The sequence below is a fragment of the Pipistrellus hanaki genome (genome assembly GCF_964339955.1).
Source record: "Pipistrellus hanaki genome assembly, chromosome: 1".
Classification (NCBI taxonomy): Eukaryota; Metazoa; Chordata; class Mammalia; order Chiroptera; family Vespertilionidae; genus Pipistrellus; species Pipistrellus hanaki.
Genome location: NC_140503.1, coordinates 31,895,725 through 31,914,201, shown reverse-complemented (window position 1 = coordinate 31,914,201; position 18,477 = coordinate 31,895,725). Strand labels below are relative to the sequence as shown.

The 18,477-nt window shown below is 32.1% G+C and overlaps 1 protein-coding gene across 2 annotated transcripts in view; it reads left to right on the top strand.

The window, feature by feature from the left end:
* PPM1A (protein phosphatase, Mg2+/Mn2+ dependent 1A) overlaps positions 1-15,862 on the top strand; it is a 47,250-nt gene extending 31,388 nt beyond the window's left edge. The window contains exons 3-6 of one of the 2 annotated variants that reach the window (XM_084883267.1): positions 371-488; positions 4,764-4,872; positions 6,696-6,753; positions 7,725-15,862. In XM_084883267.1, coding sequence (XP_084739393.1) covers positions 371-488; positions 4,764-4,872; positions 6,696-6,753; positions 7,725-7,754 — 315 coding nt within the window. In that variant the 3' untranslated portion in view covers positions 7,755-15,862. Of the gene's footprint in view, positions 1-370; positions 489-4,763; positions 4,873-6,695; positions 7,151-7,724 lie in introns of those variants that run through there. The other variant, XM_084883266.1, reaches the window with a different exon arrangement.
* Positions 15,863-18,477: the final 2,615 nt, after the last annotated feature.

The following is an 18,477-nucleotide window of genomic DNA, read 5'->3' as shown; positions in this document are numbered from 1 at the left end:
GTTCAAAATGTTTTTGTTTTATAGAATTTTAAAAATTATTATTGCAGTAGAATTTAACTTGTGTTTCAGTCCTGTTTTTATAGTGTTGATTATACGTGTACTATATATATACACACACACACACACACACACACACACACACACACACACACACATATATATATATATATATATATATATATATGCGCACACAATATGTGTTAGGATAGGTGTACCTTCCACATATTCATAAACTTTTTTCCTCCTTAAAAACAATATATATTTTCACTAAAACAAGTATATTTATAATTGGCATGGCTGTAAAGGTTCTCAAGGCTTCCAAGAGCAAAAAAGAAAACCAAAATATTTTCTCAAACTTTTTTCTTCCCAGGGAAGTCGAGACAACATGAGTGTGATATTGATCTGTTTCCCAAATGCACCCAAAGTATTGCCAGAAGCAGTGAAGAAGGAGGCAGAGTTGGACAAATACCTGGAAAGCAGAGTAGAAGGTGGATCATTTAACAAAAAATAAGTTTCTTTATTAAAGAAAACCTCAACACAATCAAACTTTAACGTATTAGCTTTTATATCTTTAAATGCCTTTGACATCTAGTGTTTAGTGTACAAAAGAGGGAAAGAGCATTTCTGTAGTAGCTGTTTAGATGTTTGTGATTGTTTTTATCACAGTTATCACTAGAAATAACAACCAGTGTGGTCCTATACATTCTGTTCAGGATACTTTTGTTTTAAAAGGCTCAAGTGTTTGTATGCTTTAAAATTCTGATGAATTCACTGATATGAGTGATATTATGCCAGGAAAGTAATTTGTGGTTCATTTATTTATAAACAGTATTGATGATGGTGATAATTTGATTACCATCTTTGTAAAGCTATGTATATAAAGTTGAGATCTTTAGGGTTTTTATTTTTTTTATTTTTGTTTTTTAATAACTTGAAGAGCACAGCGTGGTTGTTAACAACTTCTATGTGCCACCATTTTAAAATTTTTATTTTAAACTTTTTTAAGACTTTCTTGCCAAAATCATAAACTGCCACACCTGGACAACATAGACTTGAAGAGAGGACACACTAGGTCTCTACCTGGCAGAAATATAAATGCTGAATAAAATCAAGAAATAAGTTTGGAATTCTAGGAGTGTATATGTCAGAATTCTGCAAATTATTTTGAGATGATTAGAAAGATGTTTGTAACTCTCAAATGTAATGCCTTTAAATCCTTGAAAAAATTTAAATGATCTTTAATGCAGTTACTATTTGACATAAATATTAAATCTCAGAGAATTCCATTTTACTGCAGATATGCCATAAGCATGTAAATTATGCAGTTTCTTTAAGCAGAAAAACTTGGCATGCCTACAATAGCATTAAAATGCATTTGGGCTCCTAATGTCATTAATTTGCACGCTAAAGACCTCTACTAGCATGTAAGCATTGACCTACACACTATTATATCCTGCTGTGTCTGCATTATTAAAATCAATCTGCACTTTAATTTTGTTTTCTCCCTTTTACTGTTTGATATCAGTTATAATCTGTCTGGTATTAGAATCATGATTGTTTTTGATTTGCAGTACTATCTATAGCTGCTGTTTTTATAGTTCTCCACTTGATAGTGATATATTTAGTACTGTGTATATGTTACTGTTTAATATTTCATTCATTGGACATAATATTCAGTGAGTTTGTCTCTTCAACAAGGATCATAGAATTTTTATATTTTAAATGAATCATTTAAATGTAAGTTATTTATATATAATACAGTAAAATAAAATATTTAGAGTGATACCAAATCATATCACATTGGTTATTGAAAAAGTATGAAGCCATAAGAAAAATATGTATTGGGATAAGTTGATATTTAATTTATTGGCACTTTAAAGTAACTTGGGCATAGATGTCTTCTTATCGATTTAAAGATACAATAAGTAGTTTCATTAACTATGAAATGGGATCAAATTTTAGAAATAAATTGCTACTTTTTAATGTGCACTCTTAATTTTGATGCTATTCTAAATAATTGCTTTAGATATATAATTTTGTGGCACACTATTGAGTTTTATGTTGCTTATTATTGAACAAGAATTGCCACCTGAACAGTTTATATTAATACTCAATGTTTTTTATATATTGTAGTGTTATTACACTTATACCATTCAGTTGAAGATTATTATGTCATAAACTAAAAATGATATTCTTTACTGAGATTTGATGAGACTGCAACTAGAGGATAAATATTACATTAAAACTACTATATTTAAAAAACAGAAAGGATATGACTATTTGCATTATAAAAATTATACCTTAAAAAGTGAAAAATACTGCATTTAGCTTCTAAAACAGACATTGAATACCTTTTTCTTTATTTCTTTAAATATATGCCTTTAGTAAATTGCTGTGACTTACTAAACCTCATTTTATTTGTTTTGAATACTTTTGGCTTCTCTGTCCACATCACAGAAAAAAAACAAAACAGACTTTTCAGCTCTCCTGCTGTTATCTGTACCTATCTAAAACTTAACTCTCTTGGTGTGTGAAAAGATTGCACTCATAATTTAAACCATATCACCTAAGATTGTGGTCCTGCTAAGTCAGTTTAAGATTATACTTGCATGTACATATTTTTTAAATCTTTGCTACTGGGTGCCCAAGCTTTAAAGTTGCTAATTTGGAGATAACTGCTAGAATCTCTCAGACTTAGTGGATGGAAGAGCAGAATGTGTTTTTATATGAGTACATGAAACATCAATCTTCTATACATAAATGTTGTTCAGTAAAAGACATTTAGTCTTTTTACAATTCTAATTAAAATGTACAGTCCAAGAACAATTAAGGAATACTTATTAAAGTTCTTTCTTTTCATTTTTTCAAAGCAGAAAGAAGCAAGGCTAGTGTAGTATTAATGGTCAGATAATTTACATGTATTACCCCTGTGGAGTAGGAGATATTAACAGTTTTTAAAGTCTTACATTATTTTTTTTAAGAATTTGTCTTCCTGTAATTTTCTTAACAATTAAAATATCCTAATTTATATTTTAACAAAGGAGATGTAAGATACATCAAGCATAGATGACTCAAGGTAATGATTTTTTTAGACCTGAAACCATCATTGATTGAATTTATCATCAGTGTTCATTTCTATTATGTCTAGTTATCTACCCAATAATTGTATTGGCTTAGCAGAGACTGTATGTTAAGTGTAATGAAAGCTATAGATTGTGAAATTGTGCAGTTAGGTAAACATCAAATCCCTTTATTTTTGTATAGCAGATTTCCAGCATTAGAACCATGTAGAATAAATATACTAGATGTTAAAGATTATACAATAAAGGAACTTGGCAAACCAAATCTGAGATCCTTGCTTTTTGTTCAGATTTAAGACTCTTCTTTTTTAAAGGCAAAATATAATAGATGGTAAAATTTGGCCTTAATTCTAAAAGGATAGTTTGAGCCATTTAAAGAAACCTGGTAGTATTGTCTGTCTTTTATAGGTGGCTTTAAAGATGAATTAATTATTAATACTTGAGATTCGATCAAAGAATGAAAGATCTTTATATACATTGTTATTCTCAAAGGTATTTACAAATTGAGAACTAGAATGATAATTTTCTTGCCCCAATGGTGACAAAGAAAATATCTTAGTATAATAAACATTACAAAACAAAAAAAATGGAACAAACTTGAACATATAACTTACACAAATATCTTTGGCATGATCTTGCATTTAGAATTAAATATGCTAAAACTTCAAGTAAAGACTTATACTTAAAGTGAATAGTTTGAGAGTTGTTTAGGTTGCTTGCACATAATTGTTGGTATTTTGTGGTATGAATGCATCTGCATGGCATCACTGCGGATCATATTATACTCATTTAATAACTGAATTATTGATTTCAAATACAGTTGTATAATTTATTAATTTTCTTTTTAAAAATTTGGTCATAAAATTAGGCTTTTACATTCTATAGGCTTTTTTCCAATAATCAACTAAGGAAAAGGTATTATGTATCTCTGTATTGCTTAAAGATACTTTAGACAAAAATTATAAACAGAATGATATGTTAGTATATAACCTAATCTGCACATGCTACCGTGTTTCCCCGAAAATAAAACATCCTCCGAAAATAAGACCTAGTGCATGGAAAGGTAAGACATCCTCTGAAAATAAGACCTAGCGCAACTTTGGGAGAAAAAATTAATATAAGACACTGTCTTATTTTCGGGGAAACAGGGTACTTGGGAGTCATTTTGGGAAATATAAAATTATATGTAAAAATAATTTGCATTAATATATAATCAATAAATTCCTCTGTACTTAAACGTTAAATTTTTTTTTCAAGTCTTGAAATTGTTTTTGTTTAATCTGTGTAGTGTATTTTCAGGGCAAAGTTCAAGGAATATATTTCTAGTCTAAAGAGAGGAGTTGCTTTCAGAAGTAACTAGTTGGCTTATTAAGAATATTTTCATTTGTACACATGTATATCTTATTATATAACACATTGATTTTAACATGAAATTTTGTTTTTACATTTTTGTCTTGTTTATTTTCACTTTGCAATTAATTGTTGAAAATGTCTTGTGTCATTTTTGTACATCCCTTTGTCACAAATGTTCAAAGATCAACTTGATTTTTTTTTCCCCTACACCAGTTTAGAAAATCTCAGATATGGTAAATGCCATATTTAAAAACCTAAGTTATCTTTGTTTCAGTTTTTTAAAAATTAAATTTGGATAACACTTACAAAAAAAGTACTTCTGATTCCCAGAAATCATAAAGAAGCAGGGAGAAGGCGTCCCTGACTTAGTCCATGTGATGCGCACATTAGCAAGTGAGAACATCCCCAGCCTCCCACCAGGAGGTGAATTGGCAAGCAAGTAAGTTACATTATGCATACTCTTATGATTTATCTCAGTATATGAAAATGTTAGGTGTATGCTGATTAAATATATTTATTAGTACATAATTTCTAAAGTGATGCAATAATCTATATCTTCAGAACATTTTATTTGTGATTCAGTGTTTTCCAGTATTAATGATATATGATGCTTGTTTAGAATAGATATCAGAATGTTACTGTTTTTAACTAATTACACTGAAAGCTGTCCTTAGTGGAGGTTTGGATTTCCTTATATAGTATAAGTGAGATAATATAGTGAAAGAATTTTTTAATTAAATTCCATAGCACTACAAAATTCTATTTCCACTATTATATTTGATCATGTCAAGCCCTGGATAATTTACCTCAGAGATTAGCATCTTTTTCCTCCTCCATTGGATCCATTTTTTTACATCTGACTTTTCCCAGTGTTTTTAGTTGTTGATTGCTGATAGGTTGGGTTTTGGTGTATGGTTGCATTTCTTGTCTTTTTCTCTTTGCACTTTATCTCACAGAGCTGCACTTACTATGTTAAATATTAAGCTTACATCTTTAGAAACTAAAGATTTTAAGATTTTAAGGCATTTTATAATTTAAGGCTTAAAACATTTTTACCTCAGATATCTATATAATTTACCTATATTGACTAATTTCATTGATTCTCCACTGTATTCTGTAAGTGTAACCATATTTTTTTTATCATCCTTTCACATTTAGTCATAAAACTTCCTGTTTGAAGCTTTTGTTTTTATGAAACACTTTTTTCCAATATGACTTTCTGTGAATTAAATGTCTATAAAATTTTCAAGTTGATTTTGGAAGTAGGGAAGCTATAACTTATAAATACCACTACAGATTTTTTTATAAAATATTATTCAAAAACGAATTCCTAGACTTGTCATGGAAATACTATATTTTACATTTCAGTTTATTTTTTAATCCTCACACAAAGATATGTTTTTATTGATTTTCTTTTTTTAAGACAGATATAAACATTGATGTTACAGAGCAGGGGTCCTCAAACTTTTTAAAGTGGGGGCCAGATCACGGTCCCTCAGAGAGCTGGAGGGCCGGACTATATGAACTACTAATTCCTACTGTAACACCTCGGCTGCGCTCACTGCCCAAAAAACCTGGCGGGCCGGATCAGACTCCTCTGCGGGCCGCATGTGGCCCGCGGGCCGTAGTTTGAAGACCCCTGTTACAGAGAATCCTCAATCAGCTGCCTCATGCATGTCCCCCCAACTGGGAATCTAGCCCACAATCCGGGCATGTTCCCTGGTAGGAAGCCAAACCATGGTTCAGAGTTGTCACTCAGCCACTGGTCCAGGCACAATTAAGTTTTAATAAAGCTGTTTTAAAGGGGCATTACAAAAAGCACAAATGGAAATGTAAAGTATATGTAAATTATTTTACTACCACAGAGGTTGAAGTTAACTTCCAGTTCAAAACTTTCAACTTTTAACCAGAATATATTAGTATAATATGTCTTAAAAACTGCAACATCATTGCCAACTTACAACCACTAAACAGTTAAATAGGAATGGACCATAGTGGCTGATTTTTTTTTTTTTTTCATTACTTTAGTCTTCTGTTAATTAGGTTGGTGGAATATTACATTTTAGAGTAAATTTACCTCTACTTTAACTTTGGGCCTCAAGTATTTAAAGTGAGGCTCACTTATTGACAGTTAGAAATAGAACTAAAATAATTTCCAAGTATAAAATTACCTTTGACATTTTTATGAACACCTGTCTGTGAGTTATTAAACAACTTTACGCTCTGAAGAGAAATTAACTTTCTGCATTTTTTAAAATTTAGGCGGAATATAATTGAAGCCGTTTACAATAGACTGAATCCTTACAAAAATGATGACACTGTAAGTAGCATTTTAGTTCCCTCTGCTTTTCCTTCCCCTCCACTCTAAATGCATATCCTTCCTACCTGTTTTTGCAGAGTTGTTCACTGCACCCATTCTTTTACACATACCCCTGATTGATTGCTCTGAACTCTGCCTGCACCACAGTTCTAGTGATTGAGGACATAATCATGGTGAGTGGCCACCTCTCTCAAAAAAGAAGAAAGTCCCTTTGAATTATTGTGGGTTTTTTAAGCCTCTACAAGCAGTCAATTTCAAGAGGTTTGCCTGCACTGAATATTTTTTGAAGTTGGTAATAATATATCTACTCAGAATCTTGAATTATTCTGAGTTTGTAAGCAGCTACAACAGAACTTAAGAATGCCCATCTCCACTAAGTAGTTTTTTTATGGTTGGGAATACTTTTGCCAAGAACCTGAAGTACTAATACTTCATTTAAATATTAAAGAATTCTGTTTATGTAAATAGACATTGGAATGCCATTCTTCAATTAAGTTTCCTATTATAGTTATGTTATAGTATGGTTAGTGTAGAAGAGTGGTAACTTCAAATCATTTGGGCAAGTTCTGAAATATTTTATATATTATATATGAATCCTCCTCAAATAGCACGTTACTTGAGGTCTTAATCTCCTATGCAATAAAAAAGTTTATAAAAATAATGTTCTAAAAAATTGAGTTATTGAAGAAAAAAATTTTAGTGGTTTTATTGGCTTAGAAATACTTTTGGTCAAACTCATGGTAAAATCATATTTCAAGTAGTATTGTACTACAAAACAAAACAAAGGGCTAACAATTGTTTTTGAAAGATTAAACATTGATATTTCATATACACATATACACATAAGCTTTAAGAAACATATTCTGAAAGTCAACTTCACAAAACCTAACTTCTTCATTATCCAGAAAGTAATGTATTGTGGCACCTCTGTGCTTTACTTTAGTTCTTTGTGTTTTGTTTCCTTTTTAAAGGACTCTACATCGACTGATGATATGTGGTAAAACTGCTCATCTAGCCATGGAGTTTATCTTCACCTCCAAAGGAGAGTACAACTCAACTTCATTGAACCTTTTAACATTCATCCTCAACTTTAAAGAAGAGCATATGACATGGGTGAGAGTGATTACACACCAGAGAACTTCAGCAGTACAACAGCTAGCCCAGAACTGATTTTTTTTTTTTTTTTTTTTTGTAAATTTGAGACTTATGTAAACGTGATTTTAAACCATAATTCATGTTGTAAATCAGACTCCAGCAATTTTTGTTGTATGATTTTGTTTTTTGTAAAGTGTAACTGTCCTTGTACAAAATGCTCATATTTAATTATGAACTGCTTTAAATCATTATCAAAGTTATAAGAAATGTTTGGCTTGTTGTGTGAGGCAACAAATATATAGACCTTTCAAGTCATGTTGTGTTTGGACTTGGGGTTGGGACAGAGAGAGCAGCAGCCATGTCAGCTCTTAGACGCTCAACTGTGCACATGATTATGGAGAAAAATTCCAAAATCTTATAAAGCGGAGCATCCAGGGAGTGAATTGGAAACTATCTTAATGTTCTTGGCAGTGGGATTGGCATTGTTGATAAAGCTGGTCCCTTCACTTAATTGTCTTTTAGGTTGTTCTCTTCTTGTTGCCATGAGTATTGCAGGTTATACAGTATATTCATAAGAATATCAGTCTTGGGGCTAAAATGCCTTGATTCTTTGCACCTCTTTTACAAGTCCTTACATTTAATTATTAATTGATAAGCAGCAGCTTCCTACAGATAGTAGGGGACTGCCACATTTTGCTATCATGATTGGCTGGGCCTGCTGCTGTTCCTAGTAAGATATTCTGAATTCCATTTTATCAATAAAGCTTGATTTAACAAACAAGAAATTTAATCATGTATGTGTAATTCCTCCTTCACCTTGCCCTTTTAAAGCACCATGCCATTGAAAATGAGAAGTTCTTCAGGGGGAAAGATGTTAGTCTCTTTTAATTGGAACATCCTGTTACTCAAGGCATAGATGGAACTGTTTCTTTTCCATTGGCAAGACTAAACGATTTTAGTCTCTGTTGTCCCTTAATCTATTTTTTAAATGGGTTTCTTTCTGGCTGCTTATTTTTCATTAAGATATGTATCAGCTCGAATTTGCCTACTGTTTAATTAAAATAATTGTCAGAGCTTGACAATCTAACTTTCTGTGGTAGGTGTGTGTGTTTGTGAGTGTGTTTGCCTGTGATTTTTAATTGGCCCATGTCTTTAGAATCCAAGTAGTTAAGATGTATTTGTAATTTGAAATATAGCATGTTGATAATATTTAGCTGTTGGCCTTTAAAATAACTCAAAGTTTAAAGAACTGTAGATATAAAAATAACTAATTTAATTTAGGCTTAAATTCCTCTGATTAAGCATGTGAAAGTAAGTTTTTAAATCTGTCACATTGAAATGACTACTGTTCTGTGCCCTTCTGTATTTTTTTGTCTCTTTAGGTTGAATATTGTATTTATCGCCATGTAATTTAATCATTCGGTAGGCAGATTCCCCACTAGAAAAATATTAAAATACATTTGAATACAAGATCAAAACTTTGTGTATAAAAGGTAATATAACCAGTTTTCTTTTGTTTTTTCCATAATTTGAAAATATACATATTTGTATATATAGACTTAAAACTAATCTAAAGGTAGGGGAATAGTGGGAAAAGTGATGTGAAATGTCTCAGATTTAAGTAGTTACATACCAACAAAATCTTTTCATTATCCCTCTTATTCATGAGGTGATTAAATGTAACTTAATTGTACTTAATTTATATTTTAATCTAGCATGAATGAAGAAAAACAAGTACTATTTATATTTAGAAATTCATAACAGTTGGAATTACAGAACCAATTCCATACTTAACTTACAAATAAATGCTTAATGTCTAAAATCTGTGGTAAAGTGCAAAGTATGATAATGTTTTAAGTTATGGCTTTGCAAGCATCTAAATGTGCATTTTATGAATAGCAGTGCTTGTAGTATAGATTGATTACCAGACATACTGGTACTGAAAACTAAATCCCTATTGCGAGAAGCCAGGTCCTTAATTTTTTAAGTAGACTCAGTTTTTAGTTCTGGAAATTTCAATTAGTTTTTGAAATGAAAAATCTTAAATCACAAGGAAGATATGTGATAGAAAGCTATATTTTAAATCATAACAGCATATATAGAGCATTTTAAAATTTGAAGATCTTTAAATAAAAAAGAAGTTAAATATTCCTCTGTTAAAGTTATTAGTACTGAAATTAGGCTTGGAAGTGAGAGAAAACTATATAAAGCGTGATCTGAGAAAACTAAATCTTTTCTACATGAATCAGCATTGCCATACTAGATATAGTTTTTTCATTATAAAAATATAGGAAAAAATATACATTATAACAGCAAACTGTGTTCTTCATTCCTGGGGGTAATGGTGGTGGTTGGGAACCAACCACACTTTTAAAAGGCACTTTTGCACCTCTGTTGTGCACTTCATTTTTGTACCACTTAAATTCTTGACCTCCCACCCCCTTTTGTGTGCTAATTAGCATCTCAGGGCATTGCCTCAAAATTTGTTTGATGTGTTATATGTTATTTTCTTTGGAGGGAAAAAGTTCATGTGTGATGATAATATACTATTCATTGTGCTTTCGCTTAAATGTTTTAATAGTATGAACCCACTTTGCTGCTTTTGTGGGAGATCCATTTTGTATAGTAAACTCTTGTTACCCTAACATTAAAGAATTTCACTGATCTCTTATTGTTTTAGCAAGTTAAACTCTTAATTTCTACTTTCTTAGGGACTATACTTTTACAGATAACAAAAGCAGTTCTTAATATTAGTGTAAACTTTTGAAAATCCTAGAGGTATTTTTCTTACTCAGCTTTAGAACTATTTGAAACAAAATTTTTTTTATAAAGCATTAACTTGCTTCTAGAGTACTATGCAATGAGTGTACTGCTTCCGCCACTTAGTTTTTAAAAAAAACTAACTTAATAACTAATTTGGGTCAGAGAATAAATTACGTAATTCAGATGCTCTGAATTCTAGCAGTACTTTTAGTGATCATCTATTGACCAATTAATAACTCAGCTTTTCCACAAAATGTTTTGAATAGTTATCTGCAAAATACTGTGCTAGGCAAAACATCTTGTACTATAAAGAAATGAAGAAATAAGTCCTTGCCCTCAAGGAGTTTACATTTGAGTAGATATGTTAATAAAACTGGGTTACTCATCCAAAAAATAGTTATTGTCCACCTGTCTGCCAGATAATTTCCTGAACACACAGGTCTCTACCCTACACAGCTGATTTATGCTTCTTTTATCATTTAAAAATCTGCTTATTTTCTCCACAAAGTTAAAAATTTCATTCAAAAGAAAATTTTGCTAAGCATAGGAATAAGGTTGGACTGATGAAGCTCAAGTCTATTCAGTATGCTTAACTGCCTTGAACAGTATGCTTGATAGCCTTTACTTTCCTGCTGAGAGCAGCAAGTTAGAGAAAAGAATAATGGATTTCATAGCATTCTGCAACCCTGAAAATTTTGGTTGATTTTGAAATTTTAGCTAAAATATATATAGTTAGCTAAATTTATCTTATTTAAGTAAAACTCTGTTCTTTACTTGAAAACATACTGCCAGTGCTAATATCCAATTTTAGTTAAATTATTACTATGTGTTTTAATTTTTAAAAATAATTTCACTGCCTATTTTTATTGGACAAATTCAAATGGGAATTCAGTTTGTGACTTTTGAAAGAAATGATTGAATTGGTTAAGGGTTTTCTCTTTTGCTGTTTTAATTTTGAATTTCATGATGTATATGCTTTTAATTCATAAAGTTTGAGTGAAAGGTTTAAGCCTTTTAATGTTTTGGTTGCTATTTGTACAGTTTTATGTTAGGATTTGGTATTAGAAAATATTATGTAAATATTTCAGGATATAAATGTCACTCATTTGAGGTTGAAGGAAGTTTAAAGAGGTTTATATACTTTTGCTTGCAGATCCTGCTGGTGAGGTGACCATTTTTTAATTGAGTCATCTAGTCTTTTCATTAGTAAGGGTTTTCTTGTGTAGGTGTATTTGTTTTTAGGATTTAGGAAGACTTCTTTATAGCTTAAAATTTTAGAATCCTAATTTTACTTTATTTCTTTTAATAATGTGCCATGAGTTTTGGATTGTATTTGTTTTAAATTAAACATTACTTCAGAATATGCTTGAAATTTTTAAGAATACACTTTCTAAATGTTATGATCTTAATACTTTATTGTTTTGTTAATCAGAATGTGTCAGTTATGTGTTAGTTATTACTGATAGAATGCTGTATGCAGAAATGCTGAGAAGCATTAGGTTCCACTTCGTTGTCAAATGAACATTTCCACTTTTATTCACCACAACAGATTATTTCTCTTTTGCCTGCTTTATATATTGAACTCGTGGCTTCTGATCTCATCTTTTTCTAAATATATTACCAGCAGGTATGAGTGTGCCAATTAGAGAAACTCAACTGTATTGAAATTGTAGTTGGAAACTTATACTTTTTTAATAGATTTGGGGAGGGGGTTAAATTGATATAATAGCAAAGTGACTTTTTTTTTCTTTTTCACTTATTCTTCATGAAATGTTGCTTCATTTCCTGTACTAGCCTCTTGGTGTTTTCTCTTTTTTCAGATGGAAACTGGCCAGTTCTTTTTTTGAGCAAGAAAACTTAATGTATTACCTCACCAAGGCCAACTAATAGTATGTAAAATGTCCAAAAATAAGAAAACTTGGGAGATGGAGGAGTGGGGATATGGCAGTAAAGATAAAAGAGGAGGATTACTCAATTATTTTTAAGGTCATAGGAAGGTCTTCCTTGGACCCAGCTATATATTAAAAACTGTTGCATTAAGTAAACCTGCAAGAACCAACTTTGCTTCTTCAGATAATATGATTTTTCCACCAAAGGAAATAATAAAAACTGTTTCTTCAACATAAAAACTGAGAAAAATGAATGCAATGGTTCTTCACCACAAAACCCAATCTTCAGTTCTTTTCATTGCTCCAAACCCAGTTTTTTACTAATAGCTTTGTCATTGAACTAAATGTTTAGAAAAATCTAGTTTTTCCTTTCTTTTTACACAGTACTCTTGACCCAGTAAAAGACATTTAATAATGTTTGCATTTGTATGGTACTATCTGAAGTTAGATTTTTGTAGGAGATTGGGTAATGATTGGGTTTGGGTATAAGCTTAAATTCACTATAACAATTTCTTAATCTTTTAGGGTTATAGGCCCTTTGAGTCTGGTGAATCCTAGGGACTTCCTTACATAACTCCACAAAGTATACAATATTGCGTGGTTTAGGGACCCCTGCTTAAGATCCCATACAATAGCACAATAGGGCATCAGCTCTTTTCCTACAAAGCCATAAGAAATATTTCAAGGGCATCAAAATAATTTGACTCTTAAGGAATTGTTTCACTTTTTGAAAAATAGGGAAGATAGATGTGGGCCTAGCCTGTAATTAAAATATGCTTTTTAAAGGTTGTGTTTTGAGGAAATGGAGATTTATTAAAGGTGAAAAACTAGTTTCAGAGGATAAAATTATTCTCTGACTTTGCCACAGGAAAAGTCAACAGGAAAGAGTTAAAACAGAAATTGAGTGTTTCTGGAATGTTTCTGACCTTCATGGTGCAGATGCAATATATTCACAAACAACGTGTTTAACTAAGTCAGATCTCAGATTTTGAGCTTCCTGGTGTTAGAGTTCATTAAATGTTTAATTCACTTCAGATTCCAAAGAATTAGATATTTACTTACTGATATAGAATGTTAACATGCAGCCACCAATATACAGGATTAATGAGATTTTTACTAAAATATAACTACCATGAAAAAAATCACTAGCTGTTCCATTTTGTTGCCAAAATTGGATGTTTATTTACAGCTTATTTACTTCCCATTTGTGGTACTTTTGAAACAAAACCATTCATTTTCTTAGCTGGTTAGCCCAAACTAAGTCAACAGCATACCGGAAGGAAAGTAACTTGTTTGTAGTAATATGTCCTTTTCTGCTTAGTTTCACTCTTGAAATGATTTCTCTTAATTTGTATAAATGATAACTGTTACTAGTGGAGAGACCATATACATATTAAAAGCATGTTGTATAATATGTAGATTTTTTAAATCTCTACGTGTAAAAAAACTAATACAACTGCAGAAATATTTTTCCTAAACACAGTGTATAACAAAATTCTCTACAGTTACTCATCAACTCTGCAATTTATGTGATCCAATCTTTTAATGAAATTCCATAAATGTATATTTTGTATCACGTATCATTTCCTGTTCCAAGGGAAGGAAGTGAATTCGTTCTAACTTTAAGAATGTACTTTTTGTTTTTAAGTCTGTTGGATAAATTTCATTCAGCCTTTGAATGGTTGCAAATTATATGTGAGATGAAAAGTAGGAATAATCTCTAGTTTGCAAAACTGGTGCCACTAAGTAAACTGGCAATTGCACAATGTGTATTTATGATTGATATTGAAAACAGCATTTTCTGGCTAGAAAAGAAATCTGGACTTTCTTTACATATATATTTTTATTGATTTCAGAGAAGAAGGGAGAGGGAGAGAGAGACAGAAACATCAATGATGAGAGAGAATCACTGATTGGCTGCTTCCTGTATGTCCCCCACTGGAGACCAAGCCTGCAACCTGGGCATGTGTCCTTGGCCAGAGTCAAACCTGGGACCCTATAGTCTGCGGACCAACACTCTTATCCACTAAGCCAAACTGGTTAGGGCTGGCCATTTTTAAATTAGTTATTAGGATACATTAAGAATTTTTTTTTTTAATTGAAATTGGTATATGGTTTGACTCTCTGGTTAGAGCATCGGCCTGCGGACTAAAAGGTCCCAGGTTCAGTTCTGGTCAAGTGCATGTACCTTGGTTGCAGGCACATCCCCAGTGGAGGGGGATGGGAGGGGTGGTGTAGGAGGCAGCTGATCTATGCTTCTCTCATTGATGTTTCTAACTCTCTATCCCTCTCCCTTCCTCAAAATTTGTTTTTATTGAAATTGGTTAATTTGCTATAAAATAATGGATCTGATAGTCACGGTTTGAGCTGCACCTATTCCTTCTTGATTTAAGGAAAAGTACTGAAAGCCAGTAAGTTTGGTTTGATGATTATTTTCAATTAACACATTCCAGTAATAAAGAAGCCAAAGGTACTTTTTTTGGCAAGATCATTCCTATTGTCTTCTTATAGATAATATATATTTCTTATTCCCTTAAAGAGTTGAGATTGGGAATTAGGAATAGAACTTCCCCATATAGTATTCCTGGTATAAACTCTGACGTGGGTTGCAGCCCGCTTCATAGTAGACATGTGTATATGTGTGTATGGGTGCGCGCATGTGTGTGGGTGTGTGTGGGGGGCGGTGTTTTAGGATGCTTACTTCCTCTGCTGATACGTTAAGTGGTTGTATTACCTGTGTTTTTTTCTTGTCTAAAAGTGTGACTTAGACGCTTATCCAATTAAATTAGAGGGACTTTAGAATAAGTTGAATTGGTGATGTAAGTGAACTTCGGTGACTGCAAGAACTTATTTTGTTTGTTGTAAAATTTTTAATGAAAGCACAATAATGGGGCCTCCTAACTAAAGTCTTTAAAAGTAAGTAAGATTAAGGCAAATAAGTATTTACTTGGCTATATGTAGCTAATATATGTTCATTTGCCAAGGTGTATCCTTGTGTTTTAATTTTTCATTTGAAAGTTGAAGCTAGGTTTGTTTGTTTTTAGTAAAAGATTTATTTCAGTTATTTACCCCCCTACTTGATTACTTACTGCACTGAGAAACTAATAACTGGGGTACTCATCTTTCTTTTTTTCCCTTGTTACTGCTTAATAGCTCATACTGAAATTTTCATCAAATCACAAAAATTTCTGTTCCAGTTAAAAAGTCTGTTTGTAGATTAATTACCCCAGAAAACCTTGGCTTGCGTGCCCTCCATAAGACTTTTGTTTACTTGCCACAAAACATGTGCTCTGCTACTTCTTATTGTGTACATGAGAGTTATATTTATTTGTCCTGATACCTTATTAAAATGATTCAGAGTTTCTAAAAAGCTTTTTATTAGTTCATGTGTTTGATGTTAATAGCTGTGTTGTTACCTAAATAATGGATTTCCTAAACACACTACATGTATCGTCTATTCTCTGCTATAGTTTAGGTCCAATCTTGGGTCTTCAGACCAAAGCACTTGCCCTATAACTTTCCTGGTAACTACCAAAAATCTTTTCCAGGTGTTAATTTAAGCCAATGAAATTTCCAATATTTGACCATCTACCAAAATGGCAGTTTTATTTGGGTCAATTTACCAATTTCTCAAATTAGTTCTTGAATGATCAGATTACAAGTCAGTACTTCCCATTTATATTTCAATTTAATCATGTCTCCTTAGAATTGGTCCTCAAGGGGAAAATAAGACATAGCTATCTGAATCTGTGCCAGTAACCTGCATTCTGACGCACACTCTTGCTTGCCGATAAGCTCCATTCCTACCTGTGATGCCTGTCCTGCCTTGCAGAACCTGTTTTCTGGAATACTCCCATTTTACAGAGACCATAAGCCATGAACCATATACAACCCCCTGAGGGGGTTGGCAGCGTTGGCACCGGACAGGCCTCTGAGTGTGATCTCACTTGCCCTATTCTAACTCACAGAGGGCTACAAAGCCCGCGAAAAGTCCAGAAGCCTGATCCATATTTGGGGACAAAGTAACAAAAGGTATAAAGTGAAAGCTTCGTCCATATTCATCATTCAGGATTTGGAAGCTGACTCCCCTGAGTCATGGCACTAGTGCATCTGCAGTGCCCAGCTGATTAATTTTCCCGCACCACCTGGTAGTTTATCTGCAACAATCCTTAGAGCTAGATAGATAACAGGTTTAAAAGAAAAGCCATATATGTTTGAATAAATTTGCAAATACGAAATTTGATAAAATAGACAATATCAAATACATATTTTAAATTACTAATTTATTGTCCAATTTCTCATAGATGTTCAACTTCTGCTCAGACATTGGTATGAGAAATGTTACAGCAGCAGAAACCTGGAAAGAAAATAATACTGAATTTAGTGTTCAGGCAGGATTATAATAAAACAAGTGTTTATTTTGAATTATATAATTAAGTAAGGTGACTGTAGGACTTTCAAATATTTTATTAAAGGTCTTGAGATGTATGGACCCAAAGGATCCTCATTGAAGTCTCTGAACTATTTAAGTGCAATCTTTGTTAAGGGCTCTAACTTTGTTATAGGTGACAAACTGGCTTAGATTGCAGCCATGCTGTGTCCTTCCTAAAAATCTTTTTTGTATTTATTTTGCTATTTGTTTTGGTAACTGTTGACTAAAATTGTCTAGTATTTAAAAATCAAAGGGTTTGCTAGAAGAATTGTGACTGTTCTAGGTCAAAGGAGTTGTAAGTGCACCTTACATTAGCCTAACGAAACCATTCCAGGATTGTTTGTCTTCTAAATTCTAAGTATAACAGACTTGAATGTGTAACTTGATTATGTTTAATGAAGAAAACAAAGACTTACTATATACCATTATAAAAGCAGAATTATTCTTGTTTCAGCCATTGATATTTTAACTGCTTACTAACAAAACTGAAAAGTTTTTAAAACTAAACATCTCCAGAACATTCCTAACAAAACAACTAAAATTTTCTAGTGATTGGATGTAGTAGAAGCACATGAGAATTGGCTTTTTGAAACTTGTCATATTAGACAAATAAAAGTCTCATGTAACTGTTATAAATTCAACTTTTACAACTGTATGCCTTTCTTGATGTATTTTGACAGACTCTTTGCTGCAATGATCCTTAATAAAATAAAAGAGAGAGAGGCCTTAGCATTTAATAAGGAAAATGAAAGTGCTTCTGTGCCTAGTTCTCATAAAGAAGCTGCTTGGTCTCCTCCTTTCTTAATATTTACTTTTATGTCTGAAATCAGAATGCTTGCCTGTTCTTTTCCTTTGGTTTTGTTTATATAAGTTCCTAGATTATATTCTGCATTAGGGCCTTTGTGAATATTTTCTTCAGAAAAGTCTGGACGTTGAATTCTGCATCCTTAAATACCATAAGGATTTGCCATGTACCTTATGCTGATTTTTTACAACATGACAATATGGCTATAAGAAATACCCTTTCCAGCTCCACAGTCCCTGTCACTAGTGTTACTAGTTCAACTTGACCTTCAGAGAGTTTTGCCTGCTTCATGATCAGATAGATTTGGCATATTATTGATTTCAGAAAGGAAGAGAGAGGGAGAGAAAGAAACATCAGTTGATGAATCATTGGTCAGCTCCTTCCTGCACACCCCCTACTGGGGATTGAGCCTGCAATCCCTGACCAGGAATCAAATCGTGACCTAGTTCATAAGTCAATGCTTAACCATTGAGCATCACGGACTAAGTTATAGCAATTTTTTAAGATCATGTAGTTGATTCTCTAAATCTATTTAAACTCTTAATATTTTTGTTTTCTTGGACTGACTGAAAATCAAACACAGTCAAATATCAGGTTCAGGTATAAAAATTTGAATACTTTATGTAAAAATAATTTTACTTTTTAATTTTAGAATCTGTGGTTATCTTAGACTTTTTACTTGAAATTTGGTGAAGTTGGCTTTTTTTTTTTTTTGACATGGAAGGAAGAGGAAAGAAGAC